General features: G+C 56.9%; 2 protein-coding genes across 5 annotated transcripts; one reads left to right on the forward strand and one right to left on the reverse strand.

The window, feature by feature from the left end:
• Window positions 1-1,358: 1,358 nt before the first annotated feature.
• On the forward strand, window positions 1,359-3,863 carry MMP23B (matrix metallopeptidase 23B). The gene is made up of 8 exons (XM_036869551.1): window positions 1,359-1,691; window positions 2,020-2,156; window positions 2,228-2,367; window positions 2,432-2,599; window positions 2,980-3,144; window positions 3,244-3,354; window positions 3,438-3,564; window positions 3,641-3,863. Exons 1-8 carry the CDS (start codon window positions 1,533-1,535, stop codon window positions 3,813-3,815), a joined length of 1,182 nt encoding a protein of 393 aa, XP_036725446.1. The 5' UTR covers window positions 1,359-1,532; the 3' UTR covers window positions 3,816-3,863.
• An 863-nt stretch (window positions 3,864-4,726) lies between these two features.
• On the reverse strand, window positions 4,727-21,326 carry LOC118899290 (cyclin-dependent kinase 11B). Of its 4 annotated transcripts, none has more exons than XM_036860782.1 (20): window positions 21,232-21,326; window positions 17,145-17,268; window positions 16,225-16,340; window positions 15,111-15,238; window positions 14,189-14,327; window positions 10,334-10,470; window positions 9,869-9,991; window positions 9,461-9,556; window positions 9,218-9,382; window positions 8,920-8,985; window positions 8,111-8,286; window positions 7,258-7,348; window positions 6,683-6,804; window positions 6,386-6,491; window positions 6,041-6,162; window positions 5,854-5,961; window positions 5,663-5,779; window positions 5,425-5,573; window positions 5,154-5,343; window positions 4,727-5,069 (listed from the first exon to the last, which is right to left on the reverse strand). In XM_036860782.1, exons 2-20 carry the CDS (start codon window positions 17,253-17,255, stop codon window positions 4,977-4,979), a joined length of 2,355 nt encoding a protein of 784 aa, XP_036716677.1. In that variant the 5' UTR covers window positions 17,256-17,268; window positions 21,232-21,326; the 3' UTR covers window positions 4,727-4,976. The 4 variants fall into 4 exon arrangements, with proteins under 4 accessions (XP_036716677.1, XP_036716659.1, XP_036716670.1 ...); XM_036860764.1 differs by having other exon boundaries at window positions 8,845-8,985; XM_036860775.1 differs by lacking the exon at window positions 21,232-21,326 and adding an exon at window positions 20,880-21,141 and having other exon boundaries at window positions 8,845-8,985.
• Window positions 21,327-22,082: the final 756 nt, after the last annotated feature.

The following is a 22,082-nucleotide window of genomic DNA, read 5'->3' on the forward strand; positions in this document are numbered from 1 at the left end:
CCCCGCCTGGCCTCTCCCGACCTGCGTGTCCTGCTCTTCTTCCCAGGACTCACGGGTCCAGAGTCCTGCCAGGATCCCGGTCTCTGGGCCAGAAAGGATGGGGCCCGGGCTCGCGGTGTCGTCCAAGAGCACTGGTTGGACCGAAACCCCAGCAGCGCCTCCTCCCTGCGCCTGGGGCGGGCTGTGGAGACGACAGACTGGCCAAAGCAGAACCCGGTCTCGTGGCGGGCTGTGCGGTCCTGGCTAAGCGGGGAGTTGGGCGAGGCCTCTGATTCAAGCCAGAAGCCCCGGCAGGGTTTCAGGACCACTGAGTGTGGGAGGTGGAACACGGACCTGGGGAGTAGGGCAGAGCACAGGACGGAGAAGGTCGGTTTGTCGGCGCAAACGTTTAGCCATGGGGGCGGCGGGCACTGCCCTGGTCTGGGCCCCGCGGCCGGGCGCTTTCCAAGAACCACCGAAATGCTCCCCCGGAGCCTCAAGGCTGCCAGCCAGCCACTTGGCGCTGACCCCGCTGGCCCGGCGCACCACTGTCACTCTGGGCTCAAGGCCTGGGTGGAGAACGGGGAGGGCCAGCCCCCCCCCACCTCCCCTCCACCCCCCGCGCCTCCTCTGACTCGGCCCAGCCCCCACCCCGTCTCCCCTCCCCCCGGCCGCTCCGCACCGGCGGGAGTCCCGCCCCGCCCTGGATCCCGGTTCCCCAAGCCCAGAGGCGCCCTCGCCTACATCCCGCCTGGCTCAGCTCCTCTGCCAGGCATGACCTGAAAGCCGTCCCGTCGAGTCTTCCGCCCCCAGGACACCCGGTCCCCCAGCCCCAACCCAGGACCGTTCAGACTTCGGCCCTGCGCGCGCTCGGCAGGCAGCGCCTGGTGGGGATTCCTGCGGCGCCCCCCCGCCCCCCCCGCACCTTGTGCGCTGTCCCTATCGCCCTCCATGGGTCCTTCCGCTGACCCCTGCAGGCCCCCTCCCTCCTGGCACCCCAAGCCTTGCTCCGCAGGCGCCTCCTTCTCCCTCTTCCTCAGCCCGATACTCACTTGCCACGTCCCCTCCCGTCGCATCCCTCCCCTCTCGCGGGGTCCCTGTCAGCCAACGCCTGCAGGGGACGTGTCCCGAGCTGGCCAGGATGGAGGTCCCACTGCCGGGTCTCATCCGGTGTCCTGGGGGACTCCGTTTGGGAGAAAAGCTGCCAAGTCAGTCAACTCCCAGCGAGTTTGGGGACCCGGCTGACCACTCCTGCCTAAGCCAGAGCCCCCGGTGTCCGTCTCTTCCCTGGCGTCCGGGGCCCTCCTCGCAACCCCCACCCCCACCCCCGCCAAGTGACCCCGCCCAGTCGGCCCTGCCCAGGCCACCGCCAGCGACCCATAGGCCCGGGTCCCCGCACCCCAGGCTGGAGGTGTCGGGGGTGCTCCCGACAGCAGGCGGCCAGCTGGTTCCCTTCGGGGCAGCCGCGCGCCCTCCCCCTCAGGGCTGTAACCCGAGCCGCCGCCGCCGCGCTGCCCCGCCGCCTGAGCCCCGACAGCGAGTCCGCAGGCGCCATGGGCCGCGGGGCCTGCGTCCCCTCAGCGGCGTCGGGGGCCCACGACCGGGCCCGCCTGCTCGGAGCCGTGCTGGGCGCGCTGTGCCTCCTCCCCACGCTCGTGCTGCTGGCCCGGCCGGGGGCCCTGGGGAACTGGCCCGTGGCGAGCGCAGAGCAGGTGAGAGCGGGCGCGGGAGCGGGCGGGTCGGCCCCGGCTGCGCGTCCGGGCCTGAGTCGGCGAGTCCGTGTCCGTTGATGGGGGGGCGGGGGGCAGCATCTACCGGCAGCTCCGCCCACTCCGACCTGGCCTGTTTTTAGTAACGTTTTTCTTTCTGGCTGTTAAGTAACCCTGGCTCGGGGTGGAAAACCAGAAAATGCCGAAAGACAAAAAGAGAGTCCCTCCCTGGAGCGCGCGCCCTCCCAGCCTTCGAGGCCCTTTTCCTCGCGGCTTGGGGCTTGGGGACAGTCCCTGCTGCCTCCCCACGGGGCACTTGCTTCCCTCGAAGGGAGACGCTGTGCCCGCGACCGCGGGTGTGCTCGCCACCCCAAGCCTTGGCCCGCCGCACCCCCCGGCGCCCCGCAGACGCCGCTACACGCTGACCCCGACCCGGCTGCGCTGGGACCACTTCAACCTCACGTACAGGTGCGACCCTGGCCCTGGAGGGGGGGCCGGTGCTGCCTGGCTGCCACCCCTGACCATGACTCCCACCCCAGGATCCTCTCTTTCCCGAGGAACCTGCTCAGCCCCAGCGAGACCCGGCGGGGCCTGGCCGCCGCCTTCCGCATGTGGAGTGACGTGTCCCCCTTCAGCTTCCGCGAGGTGGCCCCTGAGCAGCCCAGCGACTTCCGCATAGGTGGGCGCCGTGCCCCCGCCCCCGCCCCGCCCCAAGGCCCCCTTTCAGCCCCGTGCTCCTGCAGGCTTCTACCCGGTCAACCACACGGACTGCCTGGTCTCCCCGACGCACCACTGCTTCGACGGCCCCACGGGCGAGCTGGCCCACGCCTTCTTCCCCCCGCACGGCGGCATCCACTTTGACGACAGCGAGTACTGGGTCCTGGGCCCCACACGCTACAGCTGGAAGAAAGGTGACGCCGGCCTGGCCTCCCGTGGGGCCCCCGCACCACGGCGGGCGCAGCGGGAGGGCTTTGGGGGGGTCATGGCTGGGATTTGGGATCAGGGAGGCGGGCAGGGGCAGGCTGGGAGGAGGTCGTAAGCCTGGGTTCCGGGAGCCCTGAAGCCCCCTCCCCCCACACCGCTGGAGCCGGAGCTGGAGCTGCATTCCTGGGGGCCAGCTCACCGCCTCGCCAGCCTGGAACACTCTTATCTTCCCACGGCTGCCCGAGGGAGGCTCCCGGCACTGCAGCAGCTGTTCGGGCCTCTGGGGCAAGGCCGGCGGGCGGGCGGGGGGATGGGGGGCGGCGGAGGGCTGGGCCGGGTCCCGGGCGCTGACCGGCGGGGCCCGCAGGCGTGTGGCTCACCGACCTGGTGCACGTGGCGGCCCACGAGATCGGCCACGCGCTGGGCCTGATGCACTCCCAGCACGGCCGGGCGCTCATGCACCTCAACGCCACGCTGCGTGGCTGGAAGGCGCTGTCGCAGGACGAGCTGTGGGGGCTGCACCGGCTCTACGGTGAGTGCGGGGTCGAAGCGGGCGGGGTCAGGGGCCGGGGTGGGCGGGGCCAGGGACCGGGGCGGGCGGGCCCTGAGGCCAGGCTGCCCCCCCCTGCAGGCTGCCTGGACCGGCTGTTCGTGTGCGCGTCCTGGGCGCGGAGAGGTTTCTGCGACGCCCGCCAGAGGCTCATGAAGAGGCTGTGTCCCAGCAGCTGCGACTTCTGCTACGGTGAGCTTGGGCCTCTCCGGCCTGCGTCTGGCCAGGGCGCCGGGTACTGATGTGGCCTCCGCCCCCCCACCCCGTACGAGCAGAGTTCCCCTTCCCCACCGTGGCTGCCACCGCGCCGCCCCCCAGGACCAAAACCCGGCTGGTGCCCGAGGGCAGGAATGTGACCTTCCGCTGCGGCCAGAAGATCCTCCACAAGAAAGGCAAAGTGTAGTGAGTGACCCTGCCTGGGCGCCGAGGGTGGGCGGGGGGACTCGGGACCCTGGCCAGCCCTCCGCCCTCCCCGCAGCTGGTACAAGGACCAGGAGCCCCTGGAGTTCTCCTACCCCGGCTACCTGGCGCTGGGCGGCGCGCACCTGAGCATCATCGCCAACGCCATCAACGAGGGCACCTACACGTGCGTGGTGCGCCGGCGGCAGCGCGTGCTCAGCACCTACTCCTGGCGCGTCCGCCTGCGGAGCTGAGCGCCGCCCGCAGGGCTGAGGATGCTGATAAAGCACTTTCTCTCTCAAGTCTCCTGGCCCTTTCTTGGGAGGGTGGGCGGCCAGTCTTGGCCCACGGGGTGGGGAAGCCTGCAGCCAGTTCCTTGCAGGGAGGATGCCGTCCACAGAGACAGGCCGAGAGGGGCTTCTCCAGGCCGGGCCTGGGAACGGTGGGTAACCCGAGGCCCAGGTGCCCGCAGCATCACCAGGGCCAGCGCGCTGAGCCAGTGGGGCCGGGGGTCTCGCGTGGGCTCAGGGCTGGGAAGGGGGTGGGCCCTGTGGCTGCAAGGCCTCCCTGAAGGGAGTGGGGTGAGCGGGGGCGGCTGGGGGGGGGGGAGGCTGGGGGTGCCCGCAGGAGGAACTAGCTCGGTGCAGCTGGGGGCCCCGGGCAGTGACAAGTCCCCTTCTGCCCAAACAACACCCTGTCCAGCCAGACCGTAGCTGGAGGACTTGCGGGCTGCAAAGAGCTGAGCCCACAGAGACTGCCTTTCACCCCTCCCTCGAGTGTAGGGGCGGGGGCTCCCCACCCAGGAGGCCCAGGACCCAGCACAGGACCAGCCGCTTAAAGAAGGAAATGCCAGACCCTTCCTCCAAGAATATTTTACTACATCTTAAAACACGTAACCACCTTGTACAAAAACCTGCTGTGGCTGCGAGCTCGCACGCCTGGCTCTGGGGCCCTGGGTGAGGCAGGAAGGTGCTGGAGCAGCAGCCTGAAGATTAAGAAGTACCAAACCCCCCGCAGCTCTGTTCCCAGTCACGGCCAGCACCCGACTGGCATGGCCGCTGGCGGTCACCGTGGCGGAGTGTGTGTGTGCGGGTGTACGGATGCCCGCCCTCTCCTCGCAGGGCAAGTCCGATACATCTGAAAAAGCACAGCCTTTCCTCCCACGGCAAGGAAAACGTGATTTAATTCTACAAATTTACAAGCCAAGATAAAATGAAAACATGGAAAACCCCACGAGGCCAGCAGCCAGTCCTAGACTTGAGGTCGCGTCCACGGCAGCCCTGTGGCAGTGGCGGCACCTGGTCAGGGCAGGACGGGGGTCTGGACCCAGACGCCGCCTCCAGTGTCTGCCGCTGTCCCAGCTGGGCCTCAGCGGTCGGCGCTCCCCAAGGTGGGTCCAGGGTTGGCTCTGAGCCTCAGAACTTGAGGCTGAAGCCTGGGCCCGCGGCCGAGGCCCCCTGGTTCGTGGTTGTGAGGTGGAAGCCCGTCTCCTTCAGGTCGTCGTCACCCTGTGGACACAGCGGCTTCGTGGGGCCCCGGCCGGGCCAACCCCGCCTCGGGGACCCCGCTCCCCTCGCCAGCCCGCCCCTCACCAGCTGGCTGTAGCCCAGGCCTCCCTCTGGTGGCCGGGGGCTGGTGCCCCGCTTCACCCTCTGCTGTTCGCTCTTGGCGGGCCATGTGGGGAACATGGAGGGGTCGATGGGGAGGGGGGTCTCGCGGAAATACTCATGCTTGAGGCCGTCCTCTGCGCTGACCCTCCGTCCAGGGAAGTAGGTCAGAAACCTGGGAGAACAAGGCACTTGGCAGGGGCGGAGCTGGGCGGGGAGGAGGCGGGCTGAGGGCGGGGCGCAGGGAGGGACGCACTTGTTCATGAGGTCGAAGCCCTGGTCTGAGAGCAGAGCCCCGAAGCGCTTGCGGAGGTTGTTATACGGGTACTCGGTGAAGGTCATCTTCTTGACGGCGGGGAGGTCGTTGTAGCCGGGCCAGATTTTCTCACTGGGGGTCCCTAGGTCCTAAAACAGGGCGGCGTCTCAAATAGCTGGGCCCTGCAGGGAAGAGGCACCTGGCCCGGGCGCCTGCACATGTCCCCAGGGGCACCCACCTTGAACACTTTGTTGATTTGATCGATTTCCGACTTCCCAGGGAACAGCGGCTTCTGAGTCAGCAGCTCCCCAAAGATGCAGCCCACCGACCACATGTCCACGGCCGTGGAGTACTCCTAGGGGTCAGGAAGCACTCAGGGGGCTGGCGGGTCAGCGCGCCCAGGGCAGGCTCCTGCACACCCACACTCACCTTGGCGCCGAGCAGCAGCTCAGGGGCACGGTACCACAAGGTCACGACCACCGGGGTGTAGGCCTTCAGAGGGGACCCATACTCCCGCGCCAGCCCGAAGTCCCCCACCTGTGAGGACAGAGGGCGGGCTGTGGACGACTCCATGCCTGGGAGCCGGCCCCTCCCCCGAGCCGCCCCCAGGGCTCACCTTGAGGATGCCAGCGTGGCTCAGCAGCAGGTTGGACGTCTTGAGGTCTCGGTGCAGGATCCAGTTGTCGTGCAGGTGCTTCACTCCACGCAGCAGCTGGATCATCAGGGTCTTCACCTCCCCTGGATGGCGACAGGTCAGCACGCGGCTGGTCCCCGGGGTCATCGGCTGCCTCAGCAGCCACCAAGCTTCCAGGCACCCGGCACCCGGGCACTCACACACACCCAGTGCGACAGGGTCAGAGTTCAAGGTCAGCACTCCCGCCCCCAGGCGACCTGAGTGTAGGACGTCCCTCAGGGGGATCTGGGTCTAGGGCCACAGCAACGGGACTGAGTCAGGCCCTACCCGGCAGGAAAGGCTGCTTCATGGTTTCCATGAGGCTCTTGAGGTCGTGCTCCACGTAGTTCATCACGATGTAGATCTTGTCCATGTTGCTGCCCACGACGATTTCCTAGGAAACCACAGCAGGTCCCATGGCCTGGGGGTCCCAGGCCAGCCCTGCCACTGCCGGCTCTCCCAAGAGACCTGAAATCCCAGGGCCCAGACACTGGGCGACAGCAGGGACCTCCTAAGTGCGACGGCCACCGGGGTGTGGCACGTGGGGGCCCCGCGGGGCAGAGGTGCGTGGGCCGGCGGCCTCACCCTGACGGTAACGATGTTGGGGTGCTGCGCCTTGAGGATGGTGTTGATCTCCCTCAGCGATGTGATCGGGAAGCCCTCCTTCTCCTTCTCCATTTTCAGCCGCTTCAGAGCCACGATTTCATCTGCAAAGAAAGCAACGTGAAGACCAACATTGAGCAAATATTCTTCCACCCACACGTTCTCCCTGTTTCATCGCTGTTCCCCCACGATCACGGGACATGGCCAACCGGCCTCCCCCCAGTGCTCAGGGCCTCGACTGCTTCTCTGAGGCCCCGCCAAGGGCGCACACCTGCCTGCGGCTGCAAGCAAGCAGCACAGAGCCTCGTGGTCAGGCCGACTTCTGGCCTCTGGAGGCGCCAAGGGGCCAGCTGCTCAGGTGTGCACCGGTCAGATAAGGCAAGGCTAAGGCCCAGCACCAGGGGAGGGGCGACAACCAGGATAGTAGGGAACTATACCCAGTGACCCTGACGCTGAAGGTGCCGGCGCCCCGTGGTGCTGGCTGGCACTCTGGGCCACCCGGTCCATGCGCCACACCACCCCTTCCCTTTGGGGGACCATCCTGGGACTCGCCCCACCTGTTTTCTTGTCCTTAGCTCTGTACACCACCCCATAAGTGCCTTCTTCGATCCTGTTCAGGCACTGGAATTCCTCCACACTCCGACAGCCCTGGGAGGAAGCGCCAGCATGAGGGCGCGGCAGCGGGGCCACACCCCAGAGGGAAGCCCCGCCTGTACGTGTCAGGAGGGCCCGCAGGGCGCGTGGGCAGCGGCCTGGGAACGCTCTCCTCGCCTCAGTGAGCACGTGCCCCTTCATCCGGAAGCCGGCCCTGGGCAACCCCCCACCCCGCCACCTCCAGCCACCTCATCCTAAGATGAGGCTGGGACAGGGGTGGCCCTGTGCACTGCACCCCCAGCTGGCGCAGGAAACCCCCAGGAGCTGGGGCGGCACTTGGGGCTGGGCCACTAGCCTTGGGGCGCCTGGAGCACCTGAGGCCGCTCACCCTCTGGAGACCTGCCCTCTCCAACCCCCTCCCTCCAGCATTGTTGTTACGGACTTTTCCCAACAGAAAATGTGCGCTGACTCATAGCACTGCCCTCCGACCCCTGCACAGCGACCAGGTGAGGGGGGCAGGTGCCCACTCAGCCCAGGCCGAGGCAGAAGTGACCGCAGAGCTGACCGCCCGCCAGGCTGCCCGCCCCCTCCACATGGGGCCCCTGGCGGGCGTCCTGGCTGCGGACGCAGGAACTGTCCTCCCCCCAAGACTGCTGGACAAGAGGCCGGACCATGATCGGGGACACGTGAGAGGCTGGTGGCCGGGCCCACCCAGTGACAGAAACCCGCAGTGGGACCCAGCTTCTGCTCTCAGCAACCGGCCCCGTCCACGAGCAGCAAAGCAGAGCCAGGCCTGGGGCGGGGAGGGCACCTGACCTGCAGGGCTGGCAGGTACTTGGGCAGCTCCTGTTTGAGCTCGATGGGTGACAGGGCTGGGGAGTCGGGCACGAAGTCCCCCTCGGTGAGGGCGCTGCTCTGCGGGGTGCCCTCGCCCACCTCCTCTTCCCCCTCTTCGCTCTCTCCAGAATCGCGGTCAAATCGTGACTCTGGAACTTCAGAAGTTCAACCCAATTATGAACCAAGAACGAGCAAGCGTGGCTACCCCACCCGTTCTGCGGGGGGGGACAGCGAGTGCAGGAAGAAGCCGTATTGAGAGCCCCGGGGGGCCAGGCACGGGCTGCGCCCTGGACAGAGGGCACCGTGTCTTGGGGCCACTGGCCGGGCTGGGACCACTGTGAGCCACTGACTGGTTGCGAGCTCCGAGGCCCGCCCAGAACTTGCGGCCACCGGCCAGAGGGCTTGGCCTGGCTGCCTGCGGAGGCCACGCAGCCCCTGGTCAGCAACGGCCCTGTGGTCGGAGTCGAGCTGGCGTTTCCCAGCCTCCCCTGGTGTCCGAGCCCAGCACCCTCAGGATGGCGCTCATTCAGCACTGTCCCTTCTAAGGGACGCCAGCCCCCACGGGCCCAAGCGGCCAAGTGCAGGGTGCTGGGGGAAGCAGCTCCCCGCGAGCCAGCTGGGTCCTGGGACGCACTAGCCAGGCGCTCCCTGTAGCTCCCGGGGCACGACGTGCCTCTGAGAAAGGTTATTTCTTAGGTCGCTGCCCCACTCACGACTCAAACGTGGGTCAGCACCCAGGTGAGGGGCAGATGAGGAAGAGGTGAACCACCACTCGGGGGGCCTCTCACCAACCAGGACGTGGTTTTCATTCTCTCGCTCCTCCTCTTCACTCATTTCTTCTTCACTCACTTCCTCTGTAAAAGAAACAGGTGTCAGCTCAGACCCTCCACAAGCAGAGCGCGGTCCGCTTCAGCCGACAGGGAAGCAAGGGGCGCCCTATGTCGTCGACTCGGGAGCCTCGTGTAAGTCCCAGACAGCCAGGCGTTTTCACTCTGGATATATTTCTACTGAGATTTCAAACTACCCACCTGTAGCTTCTGCGCTCTTACGGGGTTAAACCGCGGGCGGGCGGGCACTCGTGCTCACCGGCTGACTGTGCGGACGCATCCTCGGAGTTGCTCCCGGTCTCCTCCTCCTCCTCCTCCTCCTCCTCTTCCTCCTCCCCCTCCGACTCTTCGCTGCTGCTCCCCTCTTCCTCCTCCTCCTCCTCCTCCTCCTCCTCCTCCTCCTCGGAACCTGACCCTGATTCCGCTGTAGGAAGGAAACGGCCAGCAGTGAGCTTCGCCCCCGTGTGGCCACGGACTTGGGCGGGGCCGGGCGAGCGGCTACCTGACGAGGACTCGGCTGAGCTGGTCTTCCTCTCGCTGTCGCTGATGTCCTGCAGGTCGGACAGCAGGTCTCTCTCCTCCACTTTCTCTTCTTTTACTTAGGGAACAAACCATCGAAGATGAATGTGGGGAAATGCTTTAAACTAACAAGATGCGATGGCGCTTGTCATACGAAAACTAACTTCGGTTTGTACGAGGAACCGCTCACCCAGATGCCTGGGAGGAAGACAACGCTTCAAAGGACCAGTAACAAGCGTTTCAGCTGGTACACTTATTTCATACACAGTCCCTCTCACACAGCACGCAAGCGTTCAGCGCATCGTGACGTGAAGCAGCAGCCACTTTCTGTGCTAGACGCCCCTCGCAAAGACCACCGCACGCTGGCCCAGCTAGCGCTGTGCGGCCTCACCTGGCTTCCGGCTGTCCCCCAGCTCAAACCTCTCTCGAGGCGGCCGGAGTGGGCTCCGACTCCAGTGGCTGGCTTTCACCTTGTCGCCATAGTCCTCTCTCGCTGTCCGGTGATGTGCAGACACTGCGCACGAGAACAGAAAGGAGCTGGTGCCGGAAGCCCCCTTTCCCATGGCGAACACTCGCCTACAGCACCGGAATGGAGCACAGGAAGCGACCAGAGGACCCAGGTGGGCTTTCTAGGCTGCTCTCTATTGGTCAGAAGGCAGGGGCCAGAACCCACCTCTCCAGCCTGGGCCTGACCCCCAGTGTGTGGACCCCAGACACAGCTGTCTGGGCCAGACAGCCCACACCCCAGGAGCCGCAGGGTCGCCCGGCCCCGCCCCTCGCCCCACCTCCCCGCTGGGCCCCGCCCCTACGTCTCGCCGGCCCCGCCCCTCGCCCCACCTCCTGGCCCCGCCCCCACCTTCCCGCCGGGCCTCGCGCTCCTTGCGCCGCTCCTCGGCGCGCCGCTCCCGCTCCTTCTGCTCCCTCTGCTCCTTCTGCTGCTCCCGCAGCTTGCGCTCCCGCTCTCGCTTCCTTTCTAACTGCTCCAGGCGGTCCCTGCAACCAGCACACGCCACATTTACCCCCGAAACAGGAAGTTCTCCTTTTTGCCCCCAGTGCTTTTGCTCGCATTGATAAACTACTTCTCCGGGCTGTTCAACCCTCAAAGAGCTTTTGAAAAGCAGAACATACACGCATGCGCGTCCTGGGAACCTCGTTCCTAAAGAGTCACACGGCAGAAAGTGCTGTTACAAGGAGGTAACAGCTGCCTGGGGCACAGACCCCACTGGCTCCAGAACCTTCTGCTCGGCAGCTCTACCGAGACTCGCCAAGAGGATTTCCCTCCGTGCACACAATGTAAATCCACCTCTACCAGGAGCCAAGTCTTCCTGGGCCTCCAAGGGGTGGGAGAGCCCACCTGAGGAAGCGCGGGGGAGCCACAGACCTGGGCCGGGCGCCCTGCGGCTCCTGGGAACAGCTGTCGTGCGGCGGTCAGGAAATAGTGACCAGTGACCGAAACACGTGGGGTCGGCGGCACCGGACGCCAAAGAGTGGAAACCCATCAGTCTGTTAACTCTCAGGTCCCTACAGGGTTAAGTCCAAATACAACTTGAAAAGCGAACACGTTAAACAAAAAAGGCAGCGTTATACACACAGAAAGGAGCACAAGCGAAAAACGGTGAGCGCGCAACCAGGGCCGCCAGTGCTGCCCCAACAGACGTCACCACTGGAGGGGCCGGACCAAGGCTACTGGGCTCCACACACTATTGTATAAATGCCACTGAACCCAAACTATTCCCAAATAAAAGCGGAAGGAGACCTCCCTGGCGGCCCAGTGGTCATGCCTCCGCACTTCCAGTGCAGGGGGTGCGGTTTCGGTTTCATGCCGCGCAGTATGGCAAAACAAACAAACAAACAAAAAGTGGAGGTATAACTTACATATAGAATTCAACCAGCGAGCTCAGTTTCTCTGAACACATCCCTGGAATCGGGCAACCATCACAAGCCGGCTTCAGGACACTCCCAGCACCCACTGATCATACCTCCCGCGGCCGCCCCCCGCCCCCGGCCTCCCAAGCCTGCTTCTGCCTGCTCTGCATCTCCCAACGTTTCTTCTGCTTGCTTTGGGATGAGTTTGCTTTTTTTCTGGTTTCCTTGGGTAGGAGGTTAGGTTATTGATTGGACAACTTCCTTTTCTGCTTTCTGGTTTAGCTGCTTACAGCTGAAACACTTCACTCTAAGCACAGCTGGAGCTGCATCCCTAGGTTTTGACACATTGTCTTTGCTCTCATCTTGTTCAAAATATTTTCAGGGAATTTCCTGGTGGTCCAGTGGTTAGGATTTGGCGCTTCCACTGCTGGGGCCTGGGTTTGATACCTAGTCAGGGAACTAAGATTCTACAAGCTTTGCGTCGTGACCAAAAAAAAAAAGTTCTAAATATTTTGTTTTTCCTTATAATTTTTTCTTTGCGCCATGGGTTTTTCACAAACGGGTTGTTAGATTCCCAACATTTGAGGATTTCCCCAGGTTTCGTTCTGTTGCTTTTTTTTATATATAAATTTATTTTTGGCTGTGTTGGGTCTTTTGCTGCACACGGGCTTTCTCTAGTTGCGGCGCGTGGGGGCTGCTCTTTGTTGCGGTGTGCGGGCTTCTCATTGCAGTGGCTTCTCTTGTTGCGGAGCACGGGCTCTAGGCGCGCAGGCTTCTGCAGTTGTGGCTCACGGGCTCAGTAGTTGTGGCTCACGGTCTCTAGAGTGCAGGCTCAGTAGCTGTGGTGCACGGGCTTAGTTGCTCCGCGGCATGTGGGATCTTCCCGGACCAGGGCTCGAACCCGTGTCCCCTGCATTGGCAGGCGGATTCTTAACCACTGTGCCACCAGGGAAGCCCTGTTGCTAACTTCTAATTGAATTCTTCTGTGATAAGAGGGCATACTTTGTATGGCCTCAATTCTTTTAAATTTGAGACTTGTTCCACGGCCTGGCACACGGTCTCTGTTGAAAACTCATCCCAGGAGCTCTTGGGGCGACGCATGTCCCGCAGCTGTGGCTGCAGTGCTGTGTCCACCTGTCCCCCAGCCTCTGTTCACCTGGGAAGGCCTTTATTTGTCCCTCACTTCTGAGGCTGGCTGTGCTGGATACAGAATTCCGGGCTGGCCGGGTTCCTGCCTGCGGCCCCCCCGTTTCTGATGAGAAGCACCCCGCTCGCTGCTGCCCTTCATGAATTTCTCACTAGCTTCCCCAGTGTGACTGTGACTTTGTACTTATCCTACCTGGGGCTCACTGAGTTTCTCGGAAGATAAAACGGTTTCTGTCAAATTTGGGAAGTACTCATTATTTAAAAGCCACCTCTGTGCCCCCCATCCCTCCCACACGCCACACGCGCGCTGGTACACTGGATGCTGTCCCACAGATCTTGAGATTGAAGATCCTTTCCTCTCTGTGTTCAGAAGGCATGAAGTCTGTTGCTCCATCTTCAAGTTCCTTGCTTCCAAGTCTTTGCCAAATCTGGAAACGCTATTATGTCTTTCTTCCTTAATATGGGGTCAAACCTTCTTATGTCTTTGTATGTCTCAAAACTTCTTGTTGAAAGCTGGACATTCCAGGTAACATCTTGCAGCAACCCTGCACTTGAATTTTTCCTCCCAGTTGTTGCTGTTTAGTAAGCCGCTGGGCTAATAACCCTGTGAACTCTTGTCTCCCTTGTACAATGTGGCCACTGCTGCATTTTTCCATGTGCTCTTTATTTTCAAGCTTGGCTTCCATGGGGTCACCACTTTGTCTGCACAGCTGTGTGACTGGACCACATTGGACAGAGCACAGGGCTTAGCAAACGTGGGTGTGTCATGTGCCAGCAGCCAGGACACTGAAGGCTCTGCTGCCCTCACAGTGGCCTTAGACCCCAACCTCCCAGCTGCATCTCTCACACTCCCTGAGTCCTGAGAACGAAGGCTCTCCTCACACCTGCTGTACCTGCCCTCTGTTCGGCCCCGGCTGCTGGGAGTGTGAGCACCTTCCAGCCTGCTACTTCCCTTCCGTGGAGCAGCCCAGCTCTCACGCTCTCTCTGGAAATGACCGCAGGACCCAGAGGTGGCCCTAGGATTCACACCTGGGCCACGCAGAACAGATCCGGGGTGAACAGACGCTCTCTCCTGGAACTCTAAGCCCACACAGAGGCACCTGGAGACAAAGGCCCAGGAGTCTGGTGTCCCAGCTCCCGGGCCATTTCAAGGCCTTTGGGATTGCCTTTGTTATTTCTCGTTTTGTTTCTTGTTTGGAAGAACCAGAGTCTATTTCTGCTGCGACCCCAGACAACCCTAAGCAACACATCTTGTTGGTCCTTCCTGGACAAGGCCCCCTGGAACAGAGCTGGTGCAGAGCAGGTGCTCAGCACACACCTGCCGAGTGAGCAGACGGGGAATCGCCCACACCCCTGGCCTCCCCGCACTGACTCTGCCTCAGGACTCATGTGCGGGGACTGGCTGCCCCCAGAATGGCTCCACCCAGGTCTGGACAGCAGCCCTCGCCCTTCTCCCCAGGGGCGCCGGGCTCGGGTGTGGACAGCCGCTCCCCTCCTCCAGCCACCTGCCACCCCTCCCTACTCTCTCTCCTTCCCCCACTGCTCTATGTCCAGCCCAAACGTTTGCTCCTCGCCTCTCGATTCCTCTTGGACCCCCAGCTCCGTCCAGCCGCATCCCTCCCTGCAAGCCCATCTCACAGGCTGAGGCGGGGGCACCGCCAGCAGTCAGGACCCCGCTCGCTCGGGCTGCCGGCCTCACCTCTCCCTCCGGGAGTGCTCCCGCGCCAGCTCCCTCCTCTTCTGTCGCTCCCACTCGCGGCGGGCCTTGTCCTGCTCCTCTCGGTGCCGCTTCCGACGCTCGTGCTCTCTCTCCTTCTCCTTCACTCTGGCATGCTTCCCTAGTGGGAAACAGGACATGTCGTACGAAGAAACTTAACCTCCAGAAACTCAACTTAAAAATACCCAGTGAAGAAAAGAAAAAATATCTAATCATTGACTTGGAGAAACAATCATGACTTTCTGTTAAAAAAAAAAAAGGATGACAATATAAAACTCTATGCAGTAAGCCTCCAGTTAAGAAAAAAACAAAAATAATGTGATTATCACTGAATAGAACTGTGATCTCCATCTTTCTTTCTAATTTTCTGTATTAAATAAACTGATTAGACTGTATTAGTTTCACGATTTAAAAAGAAATCACCATTTGTAAAGGATACAGGACAAAGCTTATCTCCTTTTAGTTTCTACATCACATAATACACCATGTTAGCCAACTGAGTTTAACAATGAGATTTATATCAGGCCCCAGGCCCAGTTTTCCCAACACCCCTAAGAAGCTCTTAATACTGGTATGAGATCAAACCCATTGTTTCAGTTTTATCAAGCATCTGTTCCTTAGTTAAAGCAGTGTAGCATTGAAGACTGTGTTTTCCCTTGTTGAATTAAGACAGTTTTGTAGGTAGACAAACTACCCCAGAACAATGCAATGAGGGGGAAACACACAGAAGAAAACACAGAAGGAAAACAAAGTATCTATTCAGAATGATCTACAATAAATTAATTTTTTTAGCTAAAATTTGATTCTCTTCGCTTTCAACTGTGCTCTAGAGAAGACAGTAGATCATGAAATAGGAACGAGACCACATCTGAACACAACACAAAAGAAAGCAAATGCTCTGTACCCCCTTCTGTGGAATGACTACGATGCCTGCGTTTCTCTTTCCTCTTTTCGTCTTTCCTGTGATGAGCTTTTTCTTTCCGAGACATTTGCTGGGGTGGTTTGATAGCCAAAGAATCATCTTCCTCTCCTCTGAAATAAGACACCACAGCATTACATCACGCCCGAGAAAGTAATGTGAGGAGCACCGGGGTATCGTGGAGTGTCTTCAACCCAGACAGATGAAGGGTCAGAACAGACAGGTGAATCTCAACCATCAGCTAAAGGATGATGTTCATTATGAAACCTAAGCCCAAACTGTGTATTAAATACAGATTCAGATGGAAAGTGTTAAGTGGGGAATCAGTGTGAAACATGGAACAAAAAGGCCTCTCTGAGGAACATTTAGGGTATTCATGATCTTGGTCGTGGGGATAGTTTACAGGTATATAACAACGTATCAAACCGCACACCTGAAATCTGTGCAGTTTGTCATTTACACCATAATAAAGTTGTTAAAAAAGGTCCCACAATTTTAATCAAACTTAATGATCTCAAAAGGTCATTTAACAATATTTTCAACTGATTATATAACCAAAATCTTGGGAGAATTCATACCCTATGCCTTTTTGCCTTAATTTCCGGTTATGTTGTTTTTAACTGCTTGATGATGGACATGAGAAGAAAACAAGTGAGGACGAAGCACAGCACGGGAAGAAACGTCAGGACATACAGACCTCGGCAGGACCGTTTCTGCTTCAAGGCCTTGCTCCAAGTATCTTTCATCAGCTACTTTGGTTTATTTGTAGATAATTTTAGACAGTAATTATACAAATCATCACAAACATACAGCAGAATACTTTAAATGTACCATGTGAATGGTGTTCACTTCACTGCAGAATGATCACAAAGAAAGGAACACACGCTCAGGCTTTTCCTAAGAAGAGGGGAGAGCTGGTAACTGACACCACACAAGAGTCATTTCAATCTAGAGGTAAACCTCAGGTCATGACCTCAAACTTTCAAAATAACACTGAGAAGGGCCAGCCAGGACCACGGCCCTGTCACGGGGCTCAGCCTGTCTCCTCAGGTGAGTGCACCTGCAGCCAGTGGGCTCCTCCAGGGCCACACTCTCTCACCTGTCTTCCATGGAGTCCTCTCTTCTATACGGCGAGTTCCTTATCGTTATCTCCATGCGGTGGTCCCTCAGCTCCCCCTCCTCAAGGGAATCCCGCTTGGAATCCCGGTCATCAGACTAAGAAGCAAGGAGAAAGTAATTTTCCTTACAGATAAGCCTATTTTTAGTAATACTCAAACCTTGCCAATATCCGAAAACAAACTTTCATACACACTTTGAGTGGACCAATGTTATAAAATATAAAAAACTTTCATTCAAATCCCGTGACATTAGAATTTCATATAACTCTCTGTAACCCAGAACCTGAGAAATTTAACACCAGTGTATATGACAAGGGACATTAAACTCTGACAAGTATGTTAGCTATTTATATTAACCAGAACTGAGCCTTAAAGCATATTTTATACACCAAATACTTTACAGTATCTCAAAAAGCACTCATAAATACGTAAGAAAGGTCTGCTGCTAAACTTATCAGAAGAGGCATTTCTTTCAATGCCCCTTATCAAATTACTAAAGTTTTCCTATGTTATTAGGCAAACCAAGAAAGGTGTAAAACAATAATACTAATTTCAAGGAAGCTTCCTACTATACTAAAAATACTTGGAAATGGTGTCAAGAATATAATGATGAAATGAGAAAAACAAGCCCAACCGCACTAGTGATTTTAGGTTCAAAATACTTTATTTTCCATGTAGCTGTGGTCATCTATATGCAGCTTTAGTATGTTATCGATCTGCTGTCAATGTAAACTGAGTATTTGAATGTTTTTGTTAATTTTTAGAATAGATTTTGGGCTCACCTGCGACATTTGGAAGTACAAAAGAACTTCACCGAAGAAGCGTTGTTCTAATGGAAAAATGAGGGCAAAGAAATTAAATCTCCTTTAAAAAAAACACTTACTTAAAAAACATGGCTTACGTTTTTTAAGCGTTTTATCTCTGCTTTCTCCTCTTGTTCCTTCCGTCGTTTCTTTTCCTGAAGAATTTCATCTAAAGTTTTCACTTTCCAAGAGTCCTTTTCATCACCCATTTGAGTTAAAACACTGCAAAAAAGACAAAAAATTCAAACTGTGTCAGGACACAGCAAACTGTGGTTTGATGCTATGCTGTTTCTGAACACTTTTGCCTTGCCACTTTTGAGCGTTTCAGTACAAATCTTTGTTAAGAGGGATGGGCTCTGCCAGAAATAAACCCACACACCTATGGTCAATTAATCTTTGACAAAAGAGGCAAGAATATACAATAGGAAAAAGACAGTCTCTTCAGCAAGCGGTGCTGGGAAAGCTGGGCAGCTGCATGTAAATCAATGAAGTTAGAACACACCCTCACACCATACACAAAAATAAACTCAAAATGGCTTAAAGACTTAAACAGAAGACATGACACTCTAAAACTCCTAGAAGAGATCACAGGCAAAACATTCTCTGACATAAATGGCACCAGTGTTTTCTTAGGTCAGTCTCCCAAGGCAACAGAAATAAAGCAAAAATAAACAAAGAGAACCTAATCAAACTTACAAACTTTTACACAGCAAAGGAAACCGTAAACAAAACAAAAAGACAACCTACGGACTGGCTGAAAACATTTGCAAACGATGTGACTGACAGGGCTTAATTTGCAAAATATACAAACAGCTCATACAACTCAACAGCAAAAAACCAAACAACCCAATTGAAAAAAGGACAGAAGACCTAAATAGACATTTCTCCAAAGAAGAAAACAAATGGCCAATAGGTACATGTAAAGATGCTCAACATCGATAATGATTAGAGAAATGCAAATCAAAACTACAACAAGGTACCACCTCACACCCGTCAGAATGGCCATCAATAACAAATTCTAGAGAGGGTGTGGAAAAAAGGGAAACTTCCTACACTGTTAGTAGGAATGTAAGTTGGCTCAGCCACTATGCAGAACAGTATGGAGGTTCCTCAGAAAACTAAAAATAGAACTACCATATGATCCAGCAATCCCACTCCTGGGCATATATCCAGGCAAAACTATAATTAAAAAGGATACACACCCCCCCTCCCCCATGTTCATAGCAGCACTATTTACAATAGCCAAGATATGGAAGCAACCTAAGTGTCCATCGACAGATGAATGGATAAAGAGGTGGTACATATATACAATGGAATATTACTCAGCCATAAAAAGGAATGAAATACATTTTCAAGGACGCTGCCCGGAGAGAGCAGTGTGTTACTGAGACCATTCGGACTACATGTGCGCATGAACCCCGTTAAGGCCTCTATATAAACTTTCCAGACCCTGGTGGGCAGGTGTGGAGATCTACTCATCTTGTGGACACCCAAGACAAGCCTCTATTACCTCCTATTGGCAGAACCTATGCGGGCGCCAGATGGTGAAGCGGAGACGCAGTGAGCAGCCCCAGCTCCAGCACCCCAGAGTTTGGAAGGATGGGACTGGAACCGGAAGACAACTGCTCAAAGACCACCAGAGCACCCCATTAGGATGCAGAATGTTCTAGGACACACAGAATTTACGGCTATCTTTGGGAAACCACAACTTTCAAAAGTCCACTTAATTAGAAAGACACTGCCACTGCTGCCACTGACTCCAAAGCCATGCTGTATTTGCTCTGTTCTGCCCCAGCAACATGGATGCCCAGGGCCCTGCTTCTCAATATCCACAGGTAGAGACTGGACAATGGCATGTCTCTTTAATTCTGCTGCCAAAAAATCAGTTCATGTGCCTGTAGAAATGGCAAAAATGCGCCCCCCCCACAAATGCAGTCTCTGCCTCACTTCCAGCCTTCAAATCTCAGGTATGTGTATCTGACTGGCTGAATCTAAATCACATTGAGAACCCTAGTTTCACGGGAGTCTGGGAAACACAGCATTCAGCGTTCCACTCTCTGCCTTTCAGAAAGGCAAACTAGAAGAAGGGTGAAGTGGATATTGGGCACAGGTCTACTGTTTCAATCTCGATAACGATCCTTTGCCAGGGGTTTTTTGAAAGTATTAAATGTGGTAATATGTGGAAGTGCCTATTTCAGTAGCTGCATGTAATAATATGCAATAATCGGGTTCGCTTAAACCACTTATTCATAATTCAAGAATAAATTTTCCATGTCCAAATGCTATACAATTAATATTCCAAACATGAATTCACTATCAATTTGTCCATGGGTACAGTTGGAAATGACCTCTACTTGTCTGGGATTATAACTGTGTATAGAATTCACACCTTAAATTAACTGCTGTCCAGAATGGTAGCCACTAGCCACGTGTAGCTACTGAGCACTTCAACTGTGGCCAGTCTGAATTAAGCTTTGCTCTAAGTATAAAATACACACTGGATTTCAAAGACTTTGTGTAAAAAAATGTAAAATACCTCATTAATAATTTTATACTGATCATTATATGGTGAAATAATAATATTTTAGAAATACTGGGTTAAGTAAAATGTATTATTAAAATTAAAAGAAAAGAATGAAATAATGCCATTTGCAGCAACTTGGATGGACCTAAAGATTGTCATACTAAGTAAACTAAGTCAGAAAGAGAAAGACAAATACCATGTGATATCACTTATATGTGGCATCTAAAATATGACACAAATGGGAATTCCCTGGCGGTCCAGTGGTTAGGACTCGGCGCTTTCACTGCTGGGGCCTAGGTTCAATCCCTTGTCAGGGAACTAAGATCCCAGAAGCCACGCGTGGCCAAAAAAAAAAAAAAGAAAAGACACAAATGAACTTATCTACAAAACAGAAAAAGAGTCACAGACATAGAAAACAGACTTGTGGTTGTGGGAGGGGGAGGGAAGGACTGGGAGTTTGGGGTCAGCAGAAGCAAACTATTATACACAGGACGGATAAACAACAAGGTCCTACTGCAGAGCACAGCGCACTATATACAATTTCCTGTGATAAACCCGTAACGGAAAAGAAGATAAAAAAGAACGTGTATACATGTATGACTGAACCACTTTGCTGTATAGCAGAAACTACCACAACATTGTAAATCAACTATACTTCGATTTTAGAAAAACTGAAAAACTAGAAAGAAAGATTAAAAAAAAAAAAAGAGTGATGGGCTCTGGAAAATGACCACTTGGATTCCAATCTCTTTGCTGTCATTCCTGTGCTGTACAGGGCTAGTTACTTCATCTCAGCTTACCATTCCGTAAACGGTAAGAAAACCCCCTATATGACAGCATCAATGGGGATTAAACGAGATCACCCAGGTAAAGCTCGTAGCTCAGTACCTGGCACTCACCAAGCACTGTTTTTGCCGTCAGGAGGATTTATTAGAAAGACAACCTGGGGGCTTCCCTGATGGCGCAGTGGTTAAGAATCCGCCTGCCAATGCAGGGGACACGGGTTCGAGCCCTGGTCCGGGAAGATCCCACATGCCGTGGAGCTACTAAGCCCGTGCGCCACCAACTAGTGAGGCCGCGAGCCACAACTACTGAGCCCGTGTGCTGCAACTACTGAAGCCCGCGCGCCTAGAGACCCTGCTCCGCAACAAGAGAAGCCACCGCAGTGAGAAGCCAGCGCACCGCAAAGATGAGTAGCCCCGCTCGCCGCAACTAGAGAAAAGCCCGCACGCAGCAACGAAGGCCCAACACAGACAAAAATAAATTAATAAATAAATAAAATAAATTTAAAAAAAAAAAGAAAGACGACCTGGTCTGCGTGGGCCACTGGCCCACCGGACGGCTGCAGCCCCAGCACGGGATACGGGGAGGCCTGGGTGGTTGCTCCGAGAGCGCGCTCGCAGACCAGGGCGCGGGTTCCCGGTTCTTGGGGTTCAGTCCCGCTAGCCCGGGGTTCGGCCCGGCAGAAGTTGGCTCGGGGAGCTGCTGGGCCCGCCGCCTCCTCCATTCCGAGTTCCGCGCCGGGCGAGATGGCCGAGGAGGCGGGGAGTGTCGCCCGCCCCGGTCCACGCGCCCGAGGCCCGCCGGGATCCGAGAGTTTAGGTGAGCCGGCCGCGCCCCCCTCAACCCCGCCCCGCCCGGCCCGGCCCGCCGCCACTCACCCCTACGCCGCCGCCGCCGGACCCGGAGCCTGAGAAGAAACCGCCCGGCGCGCGCCAGGAGCGTCGTCACTTCCTGCGTCGGCGCGGGCTGATGACGACCGAGGGCGGGTCCTGGCGGGTCCCGCCCCCCCCGTCCCCCCGTCCCCCCGTCCCCCCGTCCCCCAGCCGCCGACAGCAGACCTGCGCAGAGTGCCGGGCGCGCTAGCGCGTCATTACGGGCCTCGGCGCCGACTGCTGACGGCGCCCGGGGTGCCGGGGCGGGGCGAGTCCCTGCGGGCAGCTCGGGTTCGGGGGAAGTCCGGGCCTGGCCTGGTCGGGTGCCCGGTGCTGCGCCCTTTCTCCCCGTCCCCGTGACCCCGACCCCGGCGGTGGCGCGGTGGACTCCGAATCTTGCCTACGGAAGACTTCCCGCCAGACCGGGGCGGGGAGAGCGGTTGCCACGGGGTTTTAAGCTGTGCTAAGGCGGGGGAGGGGGGCCCTCAAAGTCCGTGCACTCAGGTTCTCCTGCGAAGGGTTTTAAAGACCCTCATCGTGAGGTGCGGCCTCTAACCTGTTGAGGCTCTTAGAATGAAGTTCTCTTCCCTGGCTCTAGTTACTCTGCGGACCTTGGTGGTCACAGAAAACTGGCAGTTCAACCTCGAGAACCTCAGGAAAGAGAACGGTAAACGAATACCCACATTCACTGGACCTGAAATGGAAAGTGTAGAAAAATGCGACAGGAAATTGGGGCACAGAAAGGGCGGTGGAATTGGAATTCTTTCTCTTCCCGGAAAGAAATGTTTACTTTCTGTATTCAAGCGCTTGTTTTGCTTCCTGAGTTTTTGGTGACAGGAAAAAACCATTTATTTTAC

The sequence above is a fragment of the Balaenoptera musculus genome, chromosome 1, assembly GCF_009873245.2.
Source record: "Balaenoptera musculus isolate JJ_BM4_2016_0621 chromosome 1, mBalMus1.pri.v3, whole genome shotgun sequence".
Classification (NCBI taxonomy): domain Eukaryota; kingdom Metazoa; phylum Chordata; class Mammalia; order Artiodactyla; family Balaenopteridae; genus Balaenoptera; species Balaenoptera musculus.

Excerpts from the sequence above, each read along its gene's own strand:
- MMP23B (XM_036869551.1), top strand. The coding sequence starts at position 1,533 with ATGGGCCGCGGGGCCTGCGTCCCCTCAGCGGCGTCGGGGGCCCACGAC. Across the intron at positions 2,600-2,979 it reads ACGCTACAGCTGGAAGAAAG|GCGTGTGGCTCACCGACCTG; the intron begins GTGACGCCGGCC and ends CGGGGCCCGCAG. Across the intron at positions 3,355-3,437 it reads CAGCTGCGACTTCTGCTACG|AGTTCCCCTTCCCCACCGTG; the intron begins GTGAGCTTGGGC and ends CCGTACGAGCAG.
- LOC118899290 (XM_036860764.1), bottom strand. The coding sequence starts at position 17,255 with ATGGGTGATGAAAAGGACTCTTGGAAAGTGAAAACTTTAGATGAAATT. Across the intron at positions 9,992-10,333 it reads GCGCGAGGCCCGGCGGGAAG|TGTCTGCACATCACCGGACA; the intron begins GTGGGGGCGGGG and ends TCTCGTGCGCAG. Across the intron at positions 7,349-8,110 it reads AGTACCTGCCAGCCCTGCAG|GGCTGTCGGAGTGTGGAGGA; the intron begins GTCAGGTGCCCT and ends GCTTCCTCCCAG.